This window comes from Cyprinus carpio, chromosome B21, assembly GCF_018340385.1.
Source record: "Cyprinus carpio isolate SPL01 chromosome B21, ASM1834038v1, whole genome shotgun sequence".
Lineage (NCBI taxonomy): Eukaryota > Metazoa > Chordata > Actinopteri > Cypriniformes > Cyprinidae > Cyprinus > Cyprinus carpio.
The window spans coordinates 4,191,069-4,210,886 of NC_056617.1; the positions used below are offsets into that span (position 1 = coordinate 4,191,069).

The following is a 19,818-nucleotide window of genomic DNA, read 5'->3' on the forward strand; positions in this document are numbered from 1 at the left end:
ATGGCGCCCTCTGTTGATCTCGGAGTGAAATTAATTAATTAAATGTTTTGCACATAAACAAGCGTGAGCAAGAGGTCCACTGGTTATTCTCTCAGATTTGGAACTAATTCGACATATTTCTCTAAAATAAATCCCATACTGTCAAAGAGCAGATTTTAATTCTGCCATACAGTTTCTCAAAATCCTTTCAATATTTTTAGATTACATTATCAAAGTAAATAATCTGAATCAGAAACAGAAAGAGCTTTATTGCCAAGTATGCTTGCTCATACAAGGAATTTGTTTTAGTGACGTAAGCTTCCAGTACACAGAGAGTGAGATGCAGGGATGTACTTGGATGGAGGGGTAACAGATAAATATAAGAATATTGCACATTTTTATTACATAAGTGGGGAACATTTAACTGTTCATGAGGTAGATTGCATGGGGGAAGAAATTGTTCTTGTGCCTGACTGTCTTGGTATTTGTGGCTCTGAAGCGCCGACCAGATGGCAAAAGTTCAAAGATGGGGTAACTTGGATGAGAGGGATCCAGAGTGATTTTCTGAGCCCTTTTCCTCACTCTGGATGTGCACAGTTCTTGAAGGGTGGGCAGCACCAATAATCCTTTCAGCAGTCCGAACCGTTCTCTGTAGTCTTCTGATGTCTGATTTTGTAGCTGAACCAAACCAGACAGTTACTGAAGTGTACGTCTGGAGGAGTGTTGGGATGATGGTGTTGAAAGCCGAACTAAAGTCCACAAACAGGATCCTTACATAAGTCCCTGTTTTGCCCAGATGTTGCAGGATGAAGTGCAATCCCATGTTGTTTGCACCATCCACGGACCTGTTTGCTCAGTAAGCAAACTGCAGAGGGTCCAGCAAGGGTCCAGTGATGTCCTTCAGATTAGCCAGAACCAGTTTTTCAAGTGTAGAGCCACAGGTCTGTAGTCGTTAAGTCCTGTTATCTTGGGTTTCTTTGGAACGGGGATGATGGTGGAGCGTTTGAAGCAGGAAGGCACTTCACACAACTTCAGAGATCTGTTGAAGATCTGTGAAAAGATGGGGGCCAGCTGGTCAGCACAGGTTCTCAGACAGGCTGGTGTCACACCATCTGGGCCTGGTGCTTTTCTTCTTTTGTTCTTCCTGAAGACCTGACACACATCATCCTCACTGATTTGAAGTGCAGGAGGTGTTAACGGTTGTGTAGAGAGATGGTCAGAATGGGTGTGGGGGGTTTCAAATCTACAATAAAACTCATTCAGGTCGTTAGCAAGTCATTGATTAGCCTCAGTGCAGGGGGGTGGTGTCTTGTAGTTGGTAATGGCTCTCAGTCCTTTCAATACTGAAGCTGAGTCATTGGAAGTGAACTGATCTTCCAACTTTTTAGCGTAGGTCCTTTTAGCCGCTCTAATCTCTTTGTTCAGTGTGTTCCTGGCCTGATTATACAAGACTCTTACCCCATTTCTGTAGGTATCCTCTTTGGCCTGACGAAGATGTCTGAGTTTTGCTGTAAGCCATGGCTTATCATTGATGAATGTTAATTAAGCCCTGGTAGGAATGCATATATCCTCACAAAAACTAATATAGGATGTTACGGTCTCTGTGAGTTTGTCCAGATTGTGGCAGCTTCAAAAACACTCCAATTAGTGAGGTCGAAGCAGGCTTTTAAAGCCCACTCAGTTTCGTTGGTCCACCTCTTTATTCTGTATCTATGTGACATAACATTATATTTTATATATTCTACTTTGATATTATGGTTATAATATACTGAGTAAATGAATGGTTATATTGGGAAATGTTCTTCCTCTATGAAATCTATAAAAAATGAATTTATTAAATTATGCATTTTAAGTTTATTAAAAATTAACGATTTTTTTGTTTCTATATTTGTATGAATGTTTGTAGTAATATAATTTTAAAATTATTTTTATGTATATTTTCTCATTTTATATTCTACATTAAATATTAGTAAAATAAGTCAGAAATGTGGTTAACTCAACATGAAACACTTAAAAAATAAAAATAAAAAAGTACTGCAACACTAGCATTAAATATATACATTACACTAACTCAAACATAAAAAAAGACCAGAAAATTTGCTTAAGCATTAGCAAGATATGAGTTTTAAACCAATTTTCCCCTTAAAATGCAGAGAAAATAAACAAGAAAAGGGTCTATTTACAATCATGTTTTTATTTTTGCATTTGTCTTAATGGATATGTTTACAAAATGTATAAAACTAACAGAGGGTAAAGCAAACTAATATGTCAAAACACAAATAAACAAACATATAAATCTAAAACTATAATAAATAGTGAAACATCGATGCAGGATTCTCTGAAGGGTTTTGCATTTTTGTTTGCATAAAGAAGGACTCCCGATTCTGGAAGTGTCTGAAATGAGACACACATAAATACATCTAATGATATCTACTGTATTGTTCCAGTAATCATGATCTGTAAAATGCCTAAATCTCGAGTTTACAGTAGTGTATCTCACATTTTTCTGAGCTGCAGCCGTTGTTTGTTTTTGGTCACTGTATTGGGTCTGAATCACTATGTGGATGTATACAAGAGTGTATATTTTTCTTTATCTATGTGTTGGTGTGCATGTATGTATATAGACATTACGCATTTAGTCTATATCCAAGTCACTGTCCGAATCGTTAGGGTGAGTGACAGCGGCATTGCGAATAGACGAGTGTGTGTTTGGCTGTGTGTATTTCTCGGGAAGAAGCCCGTATTCCTGCAGCAGAGCTTCGACGTCTGTGGCATAGAAATCATCTCCGAGCTGATCGGACACACGCACCAGATTCCCCACCAGCTCACCGCCGCGGTACAGCAGCAGGGCCGGCAAAGCCGAACTCCGGAAAAGAGCGCTGGTGCCGACTGCAGAGCCCTGGACCCGACAGAACTTCACCTGCAGGTCATGGAGAGAAACCGAGAAATAAGAAATCACAACCTAATACAAACTAAAAGAACAGCTTACCCCAAAATGAGAGTTTTCTGCAAATTTACTCAGGTCATCCAAGTTTCCTAGTTTGTTTCTTCATCAGATTTGGAGAAATGTAGCATTTCATCACTTGTTCACCAATGGATTCTCTGCAGTGAATGGGTGCCGTCAGAATGAGAGTCCAAACAGATGATAAAAACATCACAATAATCCACAAGTAATCCACACCACTACAGTCCAGCAATTAAAGACTTGTGAAGCCAAAGGCTGCATGTTTGTAAAAAAAAAAAACCTCCAGTTAAAAAGTTGTCCTGTCTGAATCAGGAGAGAAATCTGCACAGATCAAGCACAGTTTACAAGTCAAAACAATTCTAAATACAAAGGGGGTGGACTTTTTCAATGCAGGATGTATTATTATGGACAAAGGACCAGAGGCAACGATTTAAAGTCAAAATATCTTGATGGATTTGTTTTTTTATAAAATGCAACTTTTCACTTCACAAGCAATAACTGATGTACTGGAGCGGTGTGGATTATTGTGATGTTTTTATCAGCTGTTTGGACTCTCATTCTGACGGCACCCATTCACTGCAGAGGATCCATTGGAGAGCAAGTGATGTAAATGTCTCTTAATCAGTTCAGATGAATAAACAAATACATCTCCATCCTGAGTGGCCTGCGGGTGAGTAAATATTTTGCTGAAATATTCCTTTAAAGCTCTATAATGAAAACATTTCTTCATCATTGTTACCATTGGGTACTGCAGTGCGAGGCAGAGCAGGCTTCCATCCATGGCCTGGCAGGCGGGCACCTCTGGCTCGTAGATATGGACCAGCACCAGAGTGTTCTTGCCCTCCTCGTCTACAGCACGCAGGAACTCCTCCCCTGAAGAGATGTCAATCAACTTTTCGAAGCGCCGCCCTCCACACAGCTGCCGCCGCATCTCCTCCATGCGCTGCAGCCGATACTGCTGGAGGAAGGCTTCATCATCATCATCCTCCTCTTCTTCTTCTTCGTCCACACGGAGGTTCATCTGAATAAAAATACAAGAAAAAGGGAGAATTAAATTTTGTTGATGGTATTCGGAATTGAGGAGGGCAAAGTGAAATGAATGTAAAAAGATAGTACAATTTGCTTATATTTTTAATATTTCGTTTTTTTTTAAATGTGCGAGACTTAATATCCATTTGATATAAATAATTAAGGGTATTAAAATTAATTTGAACTATTAAAAACATTTTAATTACTTAAAATAAAATTAAGTAAAATATTTGTTTTTAAAAAATCTTATTTTTATTACAGTTTGCAAGGCAACATGTATAATTTTTTTCATTTTTAAGCACTAAAACAAGTAAAAATGAAATAAAATAGTAAAAAATATATATTCACATTAAAAAATATAAAAAATAAAATAAAATAAAAAATAAAATAGACAACAGTCATATTGTGAAATTCTGTGACATTCAGTATGATAATTTGTGTATAGAGTGCTTCTCACTTTGCCTGCGATCTTATCCTGCAGCTCCTTCTGTTTCTGTCTGTCGGCTTCTTCCTCCAGATGCGACTTGCAGGTCATGCTGAGTTTCTTGATGAGTCGCTCCATCTCTTTCTGCTGCTCCACGCGCTGCTCGTTCTCCAGCTGTTTGTATTTACGCCAGTCATTGATCACTCCCTTCGGCCCTGTGGGAGAAACACACACAGTCTCACAGATGTGTGGTTGAGATGCAGCATCTTTTAATCAGAGGCTGTGAGAGACAAAAGTACACATTTTTGTTCATAGTTCACATTTAACCGTACCAGTGTTGACCGAACTGCCATCTGCACTGTAGTCCAGTTCCACATCCAGCACCTCCTGGTCGCGGATGGTTTTGGATGCGTTCTCCTCTTCCTCATGATCGCTCTCTTCATCCTCACTGCTGCTGTAGTAATACTGCAGCTTCTCCCCAAGGATCTTATCATCAAGAGTTGTCATGATGTCACACTGAGATACATGTGAAAGACACACAGAAAACATACAACCATCACACTGAGAACATCAAGAAACATCAAAATCAGCAGTTTTTATATAAGCAGACAGCTTTCCATTATACAAAACGCTAAACAAGACTCAAATACAAGGTAATTAAAGGTAACACTTCACATAGTTCAATTAGTTAACATTAGGTAATTACAAATATTATATTTTGTTAAATTCAAAATAAAAAATATTTGAACACAATATTTGGTATCATGAACAATAAACATTTTTTATCTACAGTTTTGTTTTTAAAAATCTAGGTTAAAGGTATCAGATAAATACAATAATGTTCACTGTTGTAAACAAATATTTATGAATTATTATTATTATTAGCGATTTAATGCTACCTTTCAATTAGAGCATAATATATCAGTTATCCATATTAACAGCATAAGTCTATATGCCAATTTCCAAAGCATTAAAGAATATTTGAGACAATTCAAGAATCATTTCAACATTATAGTAATATCGGAGACTTGGATTAGTACGGAGAAGGGTGTGGATTTTGAGATTCATGGGTATAAATTAAATTATTAAAATAGAATAAATAGAAGTGGAGGTGTGGCGATATATGTGGATAATAGAATGAAGTATAAGGTGGTGTAGAACATGTCAGTAGTTATTGAGGATTTGTTGGAATGCATTACTGCGGAAATTTGTACGGAAAGGACAAAAAATATTATTGTGAGTTATATATACAGAACTCCTGGATCAAATATGGAAATATTTAATGAGTGGATAGAAAAAATGTTTACAAAAACAGTACAAAAGATAATGTTAATATGTAGATATTTCAACATTGATCTATTGAATCTAAAAAGCATAAAATGACAGAAGATTTTATTAACACAATGAATAGCATGGGTTTACATCCAACAATCACCAGACCAAGTAGAATCACATGTCATAGTGCTACATTGATAGATAATATATTTACAAATATTACGGACAATAATATAGATAGTGGGTTATTATATAGTGATATTAGTGACCATTTGCCTGTTTTTATTGTCTACCATTGTAAGAATGGGACCCCAAAGGAAGAAAGTTGCTTTAAATATAAAAGAGTAAGAATTTTAGAAAATATAAATGGGTTCCAGGAAGAATTACTTAAACAAAACTGGAAATTAGTATATGAAGAAGAAGATATTGACAAAGCATATAATGGATTCCTAAAAACTTTTACATCACTGTATGACAAGAATTGTCTGGTTAAACAGTACAGTGGTGGACAAAAGCAAATAAATGGTCCATGGATTACTAAGGGTTTATTAAGGGGTTAATAAAGATTATCCAGAGTATTATATTGATAATGATAACATTATTAATAACAAGGAAGATGTGGTTAACGGATTTAATAATTTTTTTGTAAATGTGGGACCTGATCTGGTGAAAACAATAAACGATCCGGAAACAACAAAAGGTGTGGATAATTTCCAGTATAGAAATTCAAGCTCTTTTTCTTAAGATGGTAGATCGAGAGGAGATAATAAACATTGTGAGAAAGTGTAAAAGTAAATCCTCTGTGGATTATAATATTGATATGATTATAATAAAAAATGTTATTGAAGAGATTGTGGAGCCATTAACTTATATTTTTAATTTGTCTTTTCAATCTGGTAAATTTCCAAATAAAATGAAAATTGCAAAAATAATACCAGTATATAAAAAGGGAGACAGACACTACTTTACAAACTACAGGCTGGTTTCTATACTTCTCTAAAGTCCTTGAAAAACTTTATACAAAAAGACTTGATAATTTTATTGAAACACATAACCTTTTAGTTGAAAATCAGTATGGATTTCAGACAAATAGATCAACATCCTTAGCACTAATGGAATTAATGGAGGAAATTACAAATGGTATAGATAAAAAGAAATGTAGTAGGAATTTTTACAGACTTGAAAGCATTTGATACAATAAATCATAATATTTTATTTAAAAAATTAGAGAGGTATGGCATTAGAGGGGTTGGGTTGAAATGGGTGCGTAATTATCTAAGAGATAGGCAACAGTTTGTAGAAATCGGTGATCATAAATCTGTATATGAGCAAATATCTTGTGGTGTACCACAAGGATCGATATTAGGTCCAAAATTGTTTATAATTTACATCAATGACATGTGTAGAGTATTAGATATACTAAAATTAATTTTATTTGCAGATGATACAAATATTTTGTGTTCTGGGGATAATTTACAACAGCTTCTGGAAGTGATGACAATAGAAATTCATAAATGAAAACAGTGCTTTGATGTAAATAAATTGTCATTAAATATCAGTAAAACAAAGATTATGTAATTTGGAAGCTATAAAATAAACCCTCAAGTGTAATTGAAAATTGATAATGTAAATATAGAAAGAGTATATGAAATTAAGTTTCTCTGTATAATTTTAGACCACAAGATATGTTGGAAACACAAATAAAGTATGTTAAAGCAAAACTAGCAAAGACTATAGCGATTCTTAATAAAGTAAGACATATTTTGGATAAGAAATCAATGCATATTCTTTACAATACATTTATATTACTGTAAGTTATGGTGTGGAAAGCTGGGGAAATACCTACAAAACTAATTTACAATCGATAAGTATATTACAAAAGAGAGCAATTAGAATTATTAATAACGTAGGATATCTGGAACAGACAAATTGATTATTTTTACAGTCTAATATACTGAAGTTCATTGAGTTGGTTAAATTTAAAACTGCACAAATTAGGTTTAAAGCAAGAAATAGGTTACTTCCGGAGAATTTGAAAAAAAAATTCTGGAAAGGCAGGGTGGGTACAACTTGAGGAAAGAGTCAAATTTCAAAAAGATTAATATAAGAACATATGTGCATTTCTGTTTGTGGGGTGCAGTTATGGAATTGTTTGGAGCAGGGGTTAAAGCATTATATAAATATGAAGCAATTTATATCAATGTATAAAAACACTTTATTAAATGAATATGTGTATGGTTAGGGTGATTGTTGTGAGGGTTAAAATGTTGACTGTGTTAGGTGATTATAGAAAGACTGGTGTTTTGGAGTAAATATTTTGGTTGGTGTTTAGTAATTATGAATTAGTTAAATTGGTAGAAATATATAAAAGAAAAGGGACGGATGTAATATATTAAAGAAAAAATACTGGAACGTTTGAAAGTGCATAGGTGGGAAAAGAATAAGCTACTGCTTCATCCCACTCCTTTTCGGACATTTTGTATTGTATAACGTCTTGGAAAGAGGTTTCTTTGTGGATTAGCAACAATTTGTTGTGTTATATATTTTGTTTTAAAAAAAAATTTGTTCTAAATAAAAATAAATAAATAAATAAAAAATAAAAATACTGCATCAATTTTACTTGAAATGTTAAAAGTGTATTGGTATATGTAGAAATCAACATCCTGTAAAAGTATGGTACGCTGTATTATGATTGCATAATATTTTTGCATCATATTTACAATAAAAGAATAAATATCACAACATTATAATACCTAGGTATATTAGGTTTAAAAAAATACTAGTGTGTGTATTAGTATTACAGTATTTAGATTATTGTATAATGTCTTGAAAAGAGGTTTCTTTGTGGATTAGTAACAATTTGTCATGTTATATATTTTGTTTTAAATTGTGTTTTTGTTCTAAATAAAAAAAATAAATAAATAAAAAATAAAAATACTGCATCAATTTTACTTGAAATGTTAAAAGCGTATTGGTATATGTAGAAATCAACATCCTGTAAAACTATGGTACGCTGTATTATGATTGCATAATATTTTTGCATCATATTTACAATAAAAGAATAAATGTCACAACATTATAATACCTATGTATATTAGGTTTAAAAAAATACTAGTGTATGTATTAGTATTACAGTATTTAGATTAAATTAATTATTTCTTTTTTACAAAGTCTGCGTTGCCGTCTCTTATTTTCTTTATAATTTAACCCCCCAAAAAGTACACAAATCATACACAAGACTATCCTTTTGTTGCCCATCATCAAGTGCTGGTTATTCAGGAAATGCAAATCTAGTTCAAAATTACCTCAAAAGAAAATTAGCAAGAAAATTAGTCTGAGGCTGTAAGAAATCCAATTAGCCCTCATCCCCTCTGGAGATGAAATCTAGACTAATGACTGAAGTCTTACAAAACACTTTTAACATATAATACCTTTAATGTAAATACATACAGTCATAAATTATACTTCGTAAGAAATATTAATAGATTTATCTAGTAAACAAGTATCTATCAAACAACCTGCTACCTAGCTAACGTTATATACATCAGGTAATGTTTGAGAAATAAACTACCTAAATGACATGAGAAATCACTGTTCACTTACTGGGAGTCTGATTGGCCCATTACAAATCCTTATAAAACTAAATTATATAAGTTACAGTTACAGTACATGAGATACCCGATGAGTGTTTGCTAGAATGCTGTTAGCATGCTAACCAAAGTCCCTTCTTTGTGCTAACGTAGTATGTTTGCTAGTCGGTTAAAGCACCGGAACACGACACAACTAATAAAGTAGGGTATATATATTATAAACAAGATGTGTTTTATGAATATTAAAACATTTATCATCTGATAACCCGACTGAATCTTACCAATATGTGTCACCTTTATCGCAGTTTATCGCTGAAACAGCCGCTTCAGATTCTACACTGGCTCTACAGCGCAAGCACAAGTACTGACCAATCACAATGCTGAAGAGATGATTGACACGAGTATCCACCAATAAGCGTTTGAAGCGATTGACAGAAGGCGTTTCACACATGTTTTGGTGACAAAATGAATTTTTTTTTTTTTTTTTTTTTTAACAGTACAGGGTTGCCAGGTCTGCGTAATAAAACCAGCCCAATTGGTACTTTTAACTAGCCAATCACGGCCATAACTAGGTCAGGGCTAGAAAGGATACATCCAAGGCTTGTTTTTATATAGTTTATGCTTGATACCGATACAGCTACGACCAGATTGCTCTACTGGGCAAGCTCACATTAATATTGCGCATTTTTTGACACACTGAACAACGGTTATTAATTTCTGTATATTTGCATTATTGTAAGGTTAAATTGTGGGTTGAGGAGACATTAATAAAAACACAATCTAACAGGAAGCAAATTTAAATTTATTGTTGTTGTTTTCCGGTGTTGTGCCGAATTCTGCACCCCTGCCTGCCACATTATGCACCCACGCGTTAGCCCAGTCACCCATTTTTATACCATACTAAAATGAGGACGTCCCCAAATGAGGGTTTTGTTAGGTTTAGCTCACGTCTGGGTACAAATTTGTCACAATAAAAAATACAAAATAAAAAAAGGTTAATTAGTGCGCTCGCACACACACAGTTCTCTGAAGTAATGCATTTAGTGTTGCAATTAGTCTTTACTGTAATTTTTGGAATTATAGCAATGCCTAAAAACTCACTCTAGAAAAACATAGCAACCAGCCAACATTGTAACTTTTCTAGGTTTCATCAAAAATAAATAAATAAATAAAAACATTAAAATATAAAGACACATGACAAGACACTGATGCAACTTATAAAAAGTATAATAAATTATATATATATATATATATATATATATATATATATATATATATATATATATATATATATATACACATCTAATAAATAAATACATAATAAAAAGTATGTTCATGTTAATAAATATATGGTAAATGTTGTTCCGTGTAAGCAACAACTGAAAAACAGAGCATAAGTTCAAGTACACAGGACAAAATAAATAAATAAATAAAATAAAATAAAAAGTTTCCTTTCCGATTTCTACTACCACTATGAAATGTTCTTCTTAGAATGTGTATCACAAATGTATATATGCTTCTTTTTAAACAGTATTTTAACAATATGACAATATAAAACTAAATCAAACAGAGACTTAAAAAAAACATTCTGGTTACCATGTTTGTTTTTCCTCTTTAGTGATACCCACACAACCACAGACACTCATTTCACACTTTCCACTTACATTCACCACACACACACACCACATTCAGACCACACTTGCACTGTGACACACAGCACACACCGATGCTTCTCTTCTGTTATTCTGAGCTCTTTTAGATGATAAATTGTAACAATACAAGTTGATACAGTGATAAAGGCCTTCAGTTTATTAATGTCTTTGTGATTTTTTTCCCCCTTAAAAAAACAAACCCACAACAACACCTATTCCACTATGTGATGAAAACTCGAATGACCATCGCATGCAATGACTAAAGGTTAACTGACGTCACTTAATCTACATGTTTCAGGTTTGTGCAGCTAATGAGAATCCCTGAAATTATCATACATATGTTCAGACTAATAACTTGTTTAGGATTTAAACTTTTGCTGAAGGTAATCAAGGTTTTTTTTTTTTTGTTATTTTGGTAAACTCTTTAAGTGTATGTCTGTGTCCTCTCTACAGGTGAAGCTACTACAAAATAATTATAATACTGCCATTTATATGTGTCAGTTCAAAATTAACACATAATGACCAAAAGCATGTGAATGCCTGACCACTCATATGTTTCAGTTGATCACTTACTGTGTAAATTAATTCAGAACTGTTAGAAGTGTTAATTGGGAGCTGATCCTCCCTTTACTGCTATTGCATCTTTCAGTCTTTTATGGTTTTTTCAATAGTTGCTTCTGAACCAACATCACTGAGGCTTCACTCCTGTGACTCTCTTATTGTACAGAACTACCTGTTCAGAGAAAAGAAAAAAAAAGACAAAAAAAATTATAACATTTATTACTTTCTTTTGGTGCAGCCTTTATTAAGTTGTGAAATACATTGTTTCAATTTGATTCATCTGTTAAACTGGGGGGAAAAATACTGCAAAATGGTCCAAATTATTATGTAAGTGACATATCAATAGGATTTCGGTACAATAAAGAGTCAGATTTTTGTTTGTGTTGTTTTTTACATCTTTTTAGATAACTGGTATAAATTATGCAAGTCACAGTTCTCATGAAATATGGTGAGGGAGAAAGATCTTTCTGAAGATGAAAAGTATGAAACAAAGCAATGTCTTGTAAAAGGCATCAAAACAAACAATATTTAGCAAAAAGCTAACAGAAATTACTGAACTATCAAAAGATTTGTGAGTGACTTAGAGCACAGAAGATCCTGGTCAGATAAAGATTTATTAAGGAAAGTTTCTGTCAAACAAATGAACTGTATTGTAATGGCAGGTGTAAAAAAGCCACTGCTGAGCAGCAGTAAGGTGTTTGAAGCTACTGGAGTCTCAAGATCCTCTCCATGCAGACTGACAGTTGTGTGTAAAGTTGCATTTCAGTCACTGCTAACCAAACCTCACAAAGAGAAACCTGCACAGTGGCTGTAGAAACACATGAAGACTTGTTTTTAAATAGTTTTATTCAATTATGAATGCTGCAGTACAATGGATGGTTCAGATGAATGGATTTCTGATAGTTGATGAATGGCCATCCTATTCCAATGAGACTGAAACATCAGCAAGGAGGCGGTGGGTGATGATTTGGGTTGGAATATTGGGAAGTGAGATTTAAAGTCATTTTAGGGTGTCAAAATGACTTCTGCAAGATAAGTGGAGTTCATAACTGCCCATTTTCTGCTGTGGTATAAAGTGAAGAATAGTGCTCTCGGAAATAAAAGGATTTTCATGCAGGATAACACACTATCCCATGTTGCATAAATACCATGGTGCGAAACTTTAAAAATGTGTTTCTACAGCCACTGTGCAGGTTTCTCTTTGTGAGGTTTTGTTAGCAGTGACTGAAACGCAGCTTTACACACAACTGCCAGTCTGCATGGAGAGGATCTTGAGACTCCAGTAGCTTCACCATATTCACCATTTTTCATGAGAACTGACTTATCTAAAAAAAAAAAAAAAACGTGAAAAACACCATAAACAAAAATCTGACTTATATCAATAGGATTTTGGTACATCACTTGCATAATAATTTGGAACGCAGTGTAATTGTAATGATTGGTCAGAAGCTTGAGGATCCATTTGCAGCTCTTTATTGAAAGAATCAAGGTCACCAACAGGCAATGGTCAATCAACAGTGTCAGGGATATCAGAGGCAAGACGGAGACAGAAACAACACCAGGCAGGAGTCGGGGCAACCAGCAAACGATCAGAATTCTAGGTAACAAGATCACAAGGGTAGGCGGCAGAGAATCAGAATAGTCAAACATTCCAGGGTCATACACAAACAATCTCAGGAAGGCAGGGAAACCACTCAGAAATGTCAGCCAGGGCAAAACAAGACTTCGCAGTGTGTGCGAGTAGGAACGCTGGTTAAATAGGCCAGTGATGAGCAACACCTGTGCAGGTGATCAGTCTAGTACGGGGTTATGGGAAATGGAGTCCGGTGTGAATGTCAGTACTCAGGAGAGGGTGCCTCTCCGGTGGCCATCGGAGAGAGCCACAGAGGTCTGATTCGTGACAGAGCCCCTCCCCTGCGACCGGCCCCAGACCTGAGTGGCTGGCCTACCACGGGGATGAGGTGTGGGTCAATTTGGATGGGTTTGATGAAACTCAAGGGTGAGTGTGGGGTCCAGGATATCATGGGCATTAACCCAGGACCTCTCCTCTGGGCCATATCCTTCCCAGTCGACCAGATACTGCAGCACTCGTCCTCTGCGTCGGGAATCCAGAATCTCTCTGATCTGATACGCCTCCTCACCATTCAGGATTAGGGGAGGAGTGCCCTCATCTGCGACCTCGTCCTGGTCCCTCTCTCCTCCGGGTCCACCAGCGGCCTTGAGCAAGGAAACATGGAAAGTAGGTGAGATACCGTAATTTTCAGGTAAATCTAAATGATATGAAACTGGAGTAATTTGCCTGAGGATTTTGAACGGACCCACATACCTGGGACTTCGTTTTTTGCTGGGTAGTCGAAGTCGCAGGTCCCTGGTGGACAGCCAGCCCCATTGTCCAGGGATATACCTCCCTTCTCTGACGATCGGCTTGTTCCCTGGTTCGACACACTGCTCTTTGTAGGTGGACATGAGCTGTATTCCATGTGTTCTCGCTTCTCCTTAACCAGTTGTTGACAGCAGGGAGTTCGGAGGGTTCTCCCGACCGGGGAAATAGAGGGGGCTGGAAGCTGAGGACACACTGGAAAGGGGTGAGGCCAGTTGATAGCTTGCGGAGCGAGTTTTGTGCATACTCAGCCCACAACAGGTAAGGACTCCAGTCATTCTGATTCTGGTGGCAGTATGAGCATAAGAACCTGGTGATTTCTTGGTTGAGCCTTTCGACTTCGCTGTTGGATTGTGGATGGTAGCCGGAGGTGAGACTGATATTGATGTTAAGTTGTTAGCAAAAAGCCCTCCAGACTCGAGAGGTAAACTGTGGGCCTCGGTCGGAGACAATATCCTCAGGAAGGCCATAGAACAGAAAACCTGTTCTAACAGGGCTTCAGCGGTTTCAAAGGCCGTAGGCAGTTTGGGTAAGGGTATGAGTCGACAGGCCTTGGAGAATCTGTCGATGACTGTAAGAATTGTGGTGTGATTTCTGGAGTTGGGGAGATCAGTAACAAAGTCAATTGCTATATGAGACCATGGGGGCTGAGGAACGGGAAGGGGTTGTAATAAACCTGCGGGGCATTGGTGAGAGAATTTGGACTTGTGACTGTCCCATAGACTGCCAAGAAAAATACACTGTCAAGGTCCAGAAAAGTATAAAAAGCATAGTCAGAATTGTCCATCTGCCATCAGTGATTCAACTGTAACGTTATGAAGAGACAAGAATAGTTTTTGTAAGCGAAGAAAACAAATGACAACTTTATTCAACAATTCCTCTCCAAATCACTGTAGGGCCATTTTGAAGAATAGGAGCTGAACGCAAACTGAGTACGCTATACTGTGTCAGCCACGCCGCAAGGATAATGTTTTCTGCTGCATTTATGCTTTGATTTGAAAAAAAAAAAAAAAAAAAAAAAAAAAAAAAAAAAACAGCGCATCAATACAGCGCAGTATAGTCCCTTCTCCTCCTGCCTTGCTCTTCGTCCCGCAGCACTCACCGCAGAGCAAGCCTGTTCTTGATAAATCTGCTGTGAAAATGTGGGAAAAGCCGACGAGGAAGAAGTTGATGCGATCTTTATATAGGCAGAGCAAAATACTTCATCCCTCCATCTATAGCGCATTGTGATTGGATGTTTAGGTTGTCAATACAGGAGAGAAACCAATAGGCCACTGGCTACTTGCTGTCCCTGCGTGATGGTCCTAGGCGCAAAAAAAAAAAAAAAAAAAAAAACCTGGTTGGCCCACCTGGAAAATGCCCGATTACCAATCCAGCTCTGGTTAGAGGGATCGGAGATCTGCGCGTGCACTCTCCTTGAGTGGAAAAGGGTAACTACATGCATTTTATTCATTATTTTAATAATGCGCTTACGCATGCAGGGTGCGATTTGTAGTGTCGAAGGGGTGTTTTTTTTTAACACAACAATTACAGTACATAGTAGCAGTACTTCAGTACTGTTCAATGTACTTTAAATACTGTAGCACACACACACCTTTAAACTCATTGTCACGTGATACACAGACAAGAGAGAGATGAGTAACATTCCAAACAGGATTTAACACAACATCATCAATTAGGCAATGGGGGATCAGATAGGCATAGCAGATGGAGCAGGAGGAAGATCATACAGGTGAGGAGCCCCACACACACCTTTACAGTACTTGAAGAGGTAAACACTTTCCTTCTCTTTCTTGTAGGATGAACACACCAGACTTGGAAATGGAGGCACAGAACTGGAGATCGGAGAATGGAGACTTGGGAGTGCAAACATACAACAGATAAGTAACTTGTCTTTAATAAGAAACAGCAAGCAGAAATGGAACTTAAAATGCGCTGGACTACAAGAAGAAAAAAAAAACCCATAAAACAACAGAGGGGATTTTAATTTTTTTTTTAATTTCAGAAGACCACTCATGCCACTGCGTAAGAAGCATCATGATTGTTTTTCCTACACAGCAACACCTACACAACCACTAACACCATAACCACATTTGCACATTGACACACAGCACACACTGATGCTTCTCTTCTGTTATTCTGAGCTCTCTTTTAAATGGCAAACTGTAACAATAAAACTTTAAAAACTGTTGTCTGATATATAGACTGATCAACATTCAGGACATAATATGGATAGATAAAGGCTTTATGCTGGGGTTTTTTTCTCTCAGAAAACATGATGTAGCAACAAAAACACAACAACGCATCCTTAAATACCTACTTGTCACTATACACTAAAAAAACCTCATGTTCGATTATTTATTTATGTAGGCCTATTTATTTATTTTTTACAGGATGAAAAATATGAATAAAAATGTTTCTCAGATGTGAGAAAATTGCTCAGAATTTGTAAACACTGTAAAATTTAAGTGAATGTGGCATGTTACATTACATTTTTTTTTAAATTGACTTTCTACTGTTATTACAAGCTAGTGGTACATGCTTAAAACTCTTAGTAGCTTTTTATCACACAACATATCATCATAAATAGCCTGCACCTTTTTTCCCCCAAATATTTTGGCATTTTCAATTTACATTTATATTTATAAGATGATATAATATTTATAATTTATAAGATGATGTTTTAGTATTGAAATGCAGGTTATAAAATGCCAAAAGAAACTAAGTAGACAAAACTGAATCACAAGAGGGGGCTGCTGCTGCAGATGTACACAGTACTGGACCATGAAACACTGACATATTCTATTTGCAAGTGTGTGTCTTTGTGTGTGAACTCACACAGATGGTGTTTGACTCACTGCACACACACACACACACACACACACACACACACACACACACACACACACTCAGGACCATTAAATAATATTTACAGATACAACTTTTGATTTTAATAATGTACATTTTTAAAATTATTAATAAATAAGATAAATAAATGTTTTATGAGTATTTTTCAGTGTAAGTTCATTTTATCTGATGTATTTAACTAATGTTTAAAAAAGTATCTTAAAATGAAATAAAAAAAAGAAAAGAGACTAAATAACACACACACACACACACACAACCCAACAGATATATTGGAAATGTATCATGAGAAGTCACACACTCCGATCACAAGCGCAGTATGGAGTACCTCAAGGCTCAGTACTAGGGCCTTTACTCTTCCCACTTTACATGTTACCCTTGGGAGATATCATCAGGAAACAGGGTGTTAGCTTTCACTGTTATGCTGATGATACTCAGGTCTATATTTCTTCATGGCCCGGTGAAATATACCAATTTGAAAAACTAACGGAATGCATAGTCGATATTAAAAACTGGATGATGAGTAATTTCTTACTGATTAATTCTGAAAAAACAGAGGTGTTAATTATAGGACCTAAAACTCTGCATGTAATAACCTAGAATGCTGTCTAAGATTTGATGGCTGCTCTGTCAATTCTTCGTCATCATTTAGGAACCTAGGTGTGCTATTTGATAGCAATCTTTCCTTAGAAAGCCACGTTTCTAGCATTTGTAAAACTGCATTTTTCCATCTCAAAAATATATCTAAATTACGACCTATGCTCCCTATGTCAAACGGAGAAATGTTAATCCATGTGTATATGACCTCAAGGTTAGATTATTGTAATGCTTTATTGGGTGGTTGTTCAGCACGCTTAATAAACAAACTCCAGCTGGTCCAAAATGCAGCAGCTAGAGTTCTTACTAGAACCAGGAAGTATGATCATATTAGCCCGGTCCTGTCAACACTCCACTGGTTCCCTATTAAACATCTTATAGATTTTATAATCTTGCTTATTACTTATAAAGCCCTCAATGGTTTAGCACCTCAGTATTTGAACGACCTCTTGTTACATTATAGTCCTCCACGTCCTCTGTGTTCTCAAAACTCTGGCAATTTGATAATACCTAGAATATCAAAGTCAACTGCGGTCGGCAGATCCTTTTCCTGTTTAGCGCCTAAACTCTGGAATTATGTACATTACATTGTTCGGGAGGCAGACACACTCTTGCAGTTTAAATCTAGATTAAAGACCCATCTCTTTAACCTGGCTTACACATAACACACTAATACGCTTCCAATATCCAAATCCATTAAAGGATTTTTAGGCTGCATTAATTAGGTAAACCGGAACCAGGAACACTTCCCATAACACCCGATGTACTTGCTACATCATTAAAAGAATGGCATCTACGCCATTATTAGTCTGTTTCTCTCTTATTCCGAGGTCACCGTAGCCACCAGATCCAGTCTGTATCAAGGTCAGATGGTCACTGCAGTCACCCGGATCCAGTCTGTATCCAGCCCAGATGGTGGATCAGCACCCAGAAAGGACCTCTACAGCCCTGAATGTCAGCGGAGACCAGGACAACTAGATGAGCCCCAGATACAGATCCCCTGTAAAGACCTTGTCTCAGACAACCACAGGGACAAGACCACAGGGAACAGATGATTCTTCTGCACAATCTGACTTTGCTGCAGCCTGGAACTGAACTGCTGGTTTCGTCTGGCCAGAGGAGAACTGGCCCCCCGACTGAGGGGTCTCCCAAGGTTTTTTTCTCCATTCTGTCACCGATGGAGTTTTGGTTCCTTGCCGCTGTCGCCTCTGGCTTGCTTAGTTGGGGACATTTCATTTACAGCGATATCGTTGACTTGATTGCAAATGATTGCACAGATACTATTTAAACTGAACTGAGCTGCATGATGACATCACTGAATTCAATGATGAACTGCCTTTAACTGTCATTTTGCATTATTGACACACTGTTCTCCTTATTAATGTTGTTCAGTTGCTTTGACACAATTTGTTTTGTTTAAAGCGCTATATAAATAAAGGTGACTTGACTTGACATAGACTTTGTACAGATAAAGGTTCAGAGGGAATCAGTGTCTCTCTTGCCTCCCTTGAGCCCAACTGAAGAGTATATTAATATAAAAATATTTTATAAATCTCATAGAATTGGTTGCTTCTTAATAGATAAATGTTGTTCCATATACTGTTTGCATTTAACCCAGAAACTGTAAACATCAAATGGAAACATTGCACTAAAAGAAGAAAATACACAAACCCAAAGAGGTGACTTTTCTTCCTCATTTCAGAAGACCATTCATGCTAGCGAAGACCACAGCAAAACTAATGTCACATGCATTTCTATTCATACTTGACTAAATAAATGTTGTTTTGTTGCTCTGCTGCTCTTTATTGTGCTTTGGGGATTGAAAGATCTGTGTTTTATTAAGCAAATAACACTGCAATACTATAAAAGACAAAATTGCTATTTTACAGTTTGAGTATGGAAGTGGAAACATCTAAAATGAGCAGGTTAGTTTCGTTGTTCTATTGGTTCTACTGTAGTATGACTAACATTTCTGGAACTGGTTCATATAGCCATTATGCTGAGACTGTGATAGAGGTCTGCAAGCCCGACGGGGCCCAACATGCTGACATTTCGTTACACTGTATGTCCACACATGACAATAAAGCTCAACTTGAACTTGAGGGCCGGACTACTGCCTAGCTTTTAGGTCCGTGCAGGGCTCTAGACTGTGTCTTAAGAACTAGTCTGACCAATTAGCAGTAGACAAGGGGTAATTAGTCTTACTTTTCAGATTCAGATTTTTAAAGACTATTCTAAGCATTTTAGGTAAGTTTGTCCACCAGTCACAACACCTAAAAACATCCAGTGGTTAAAGAATTGTTCTTTTGCAAAATGATCATTCATATGCCTTTTTTCTGCACTTCCAACATCGGCTAATAAAAAATCAACATGACTCAAGGAATATTAACTTTTGTTGTTTCGTCACCAAAGAGCAGGGGTGTAAAAAGTACTCAAAAATTATACTCAAGTGAAAGTATAGATACTCAGTGAAAATTTTAAAAGTAAAAAAGTATGACTTT

General features: G+C 36.4%; 2 protein-coding genes across 2 annotated transcripts; both read right to left on the reverse strand.

Moving 5' to 3' along the window:
* Nucleotides 1-2,153: 2,153 nt before the first annotated feature.
* LOC109058120 (phosducin-like) lies at nt 2,154-9,698 on the reverse strand. The gene is made up of 5 exons (XM_042747903.1): nt 9,544-9,698; nt 4,730-4,913; nt 4,431-4,612; nt 3,684-3,965; nt 2,154-2,899 (listed from the first exon to the last, which is right to left on the reverse strand). Exons 2-5 carry the CDS (start codon nt 4,902-4,904, stop codon nt 2,615-2,617), a joined length of 924 nt encoding a protein of 307 aa, XP_042603837.1. The 5' UTR covers nt 4,905-4,913; nt 9,544-9,698; the 3' UTR covers nt 2,154-2,614.
* A 3,234-nt stretch (nt 9,699-12,932) lies between these two features.
* LOC122141329 (chromobox protein homolog 2-like) lies at nt 12,933-14,867 on the reverse strand. Its single transcript, XM_042748464.1, has 2 exons — nt 13,802-14,867; nt 12,933-13,692 (listed from the first exon to the last, which is right to left on the reverse strand). Exons 1-2 carry the CDS (start codon nt 13,862-13,864, stop codon nt 13,444-13,446), a joined length of 312 nt encoding a protein of 103 aa, XP_042604398.1. The 5' UTR covers nt 13,865-14,867; the 3' UTR covers nt 12,933-13,443.
* Nucleotides 14,868-19,818: the final 4,951 nt, after the last annotated feature.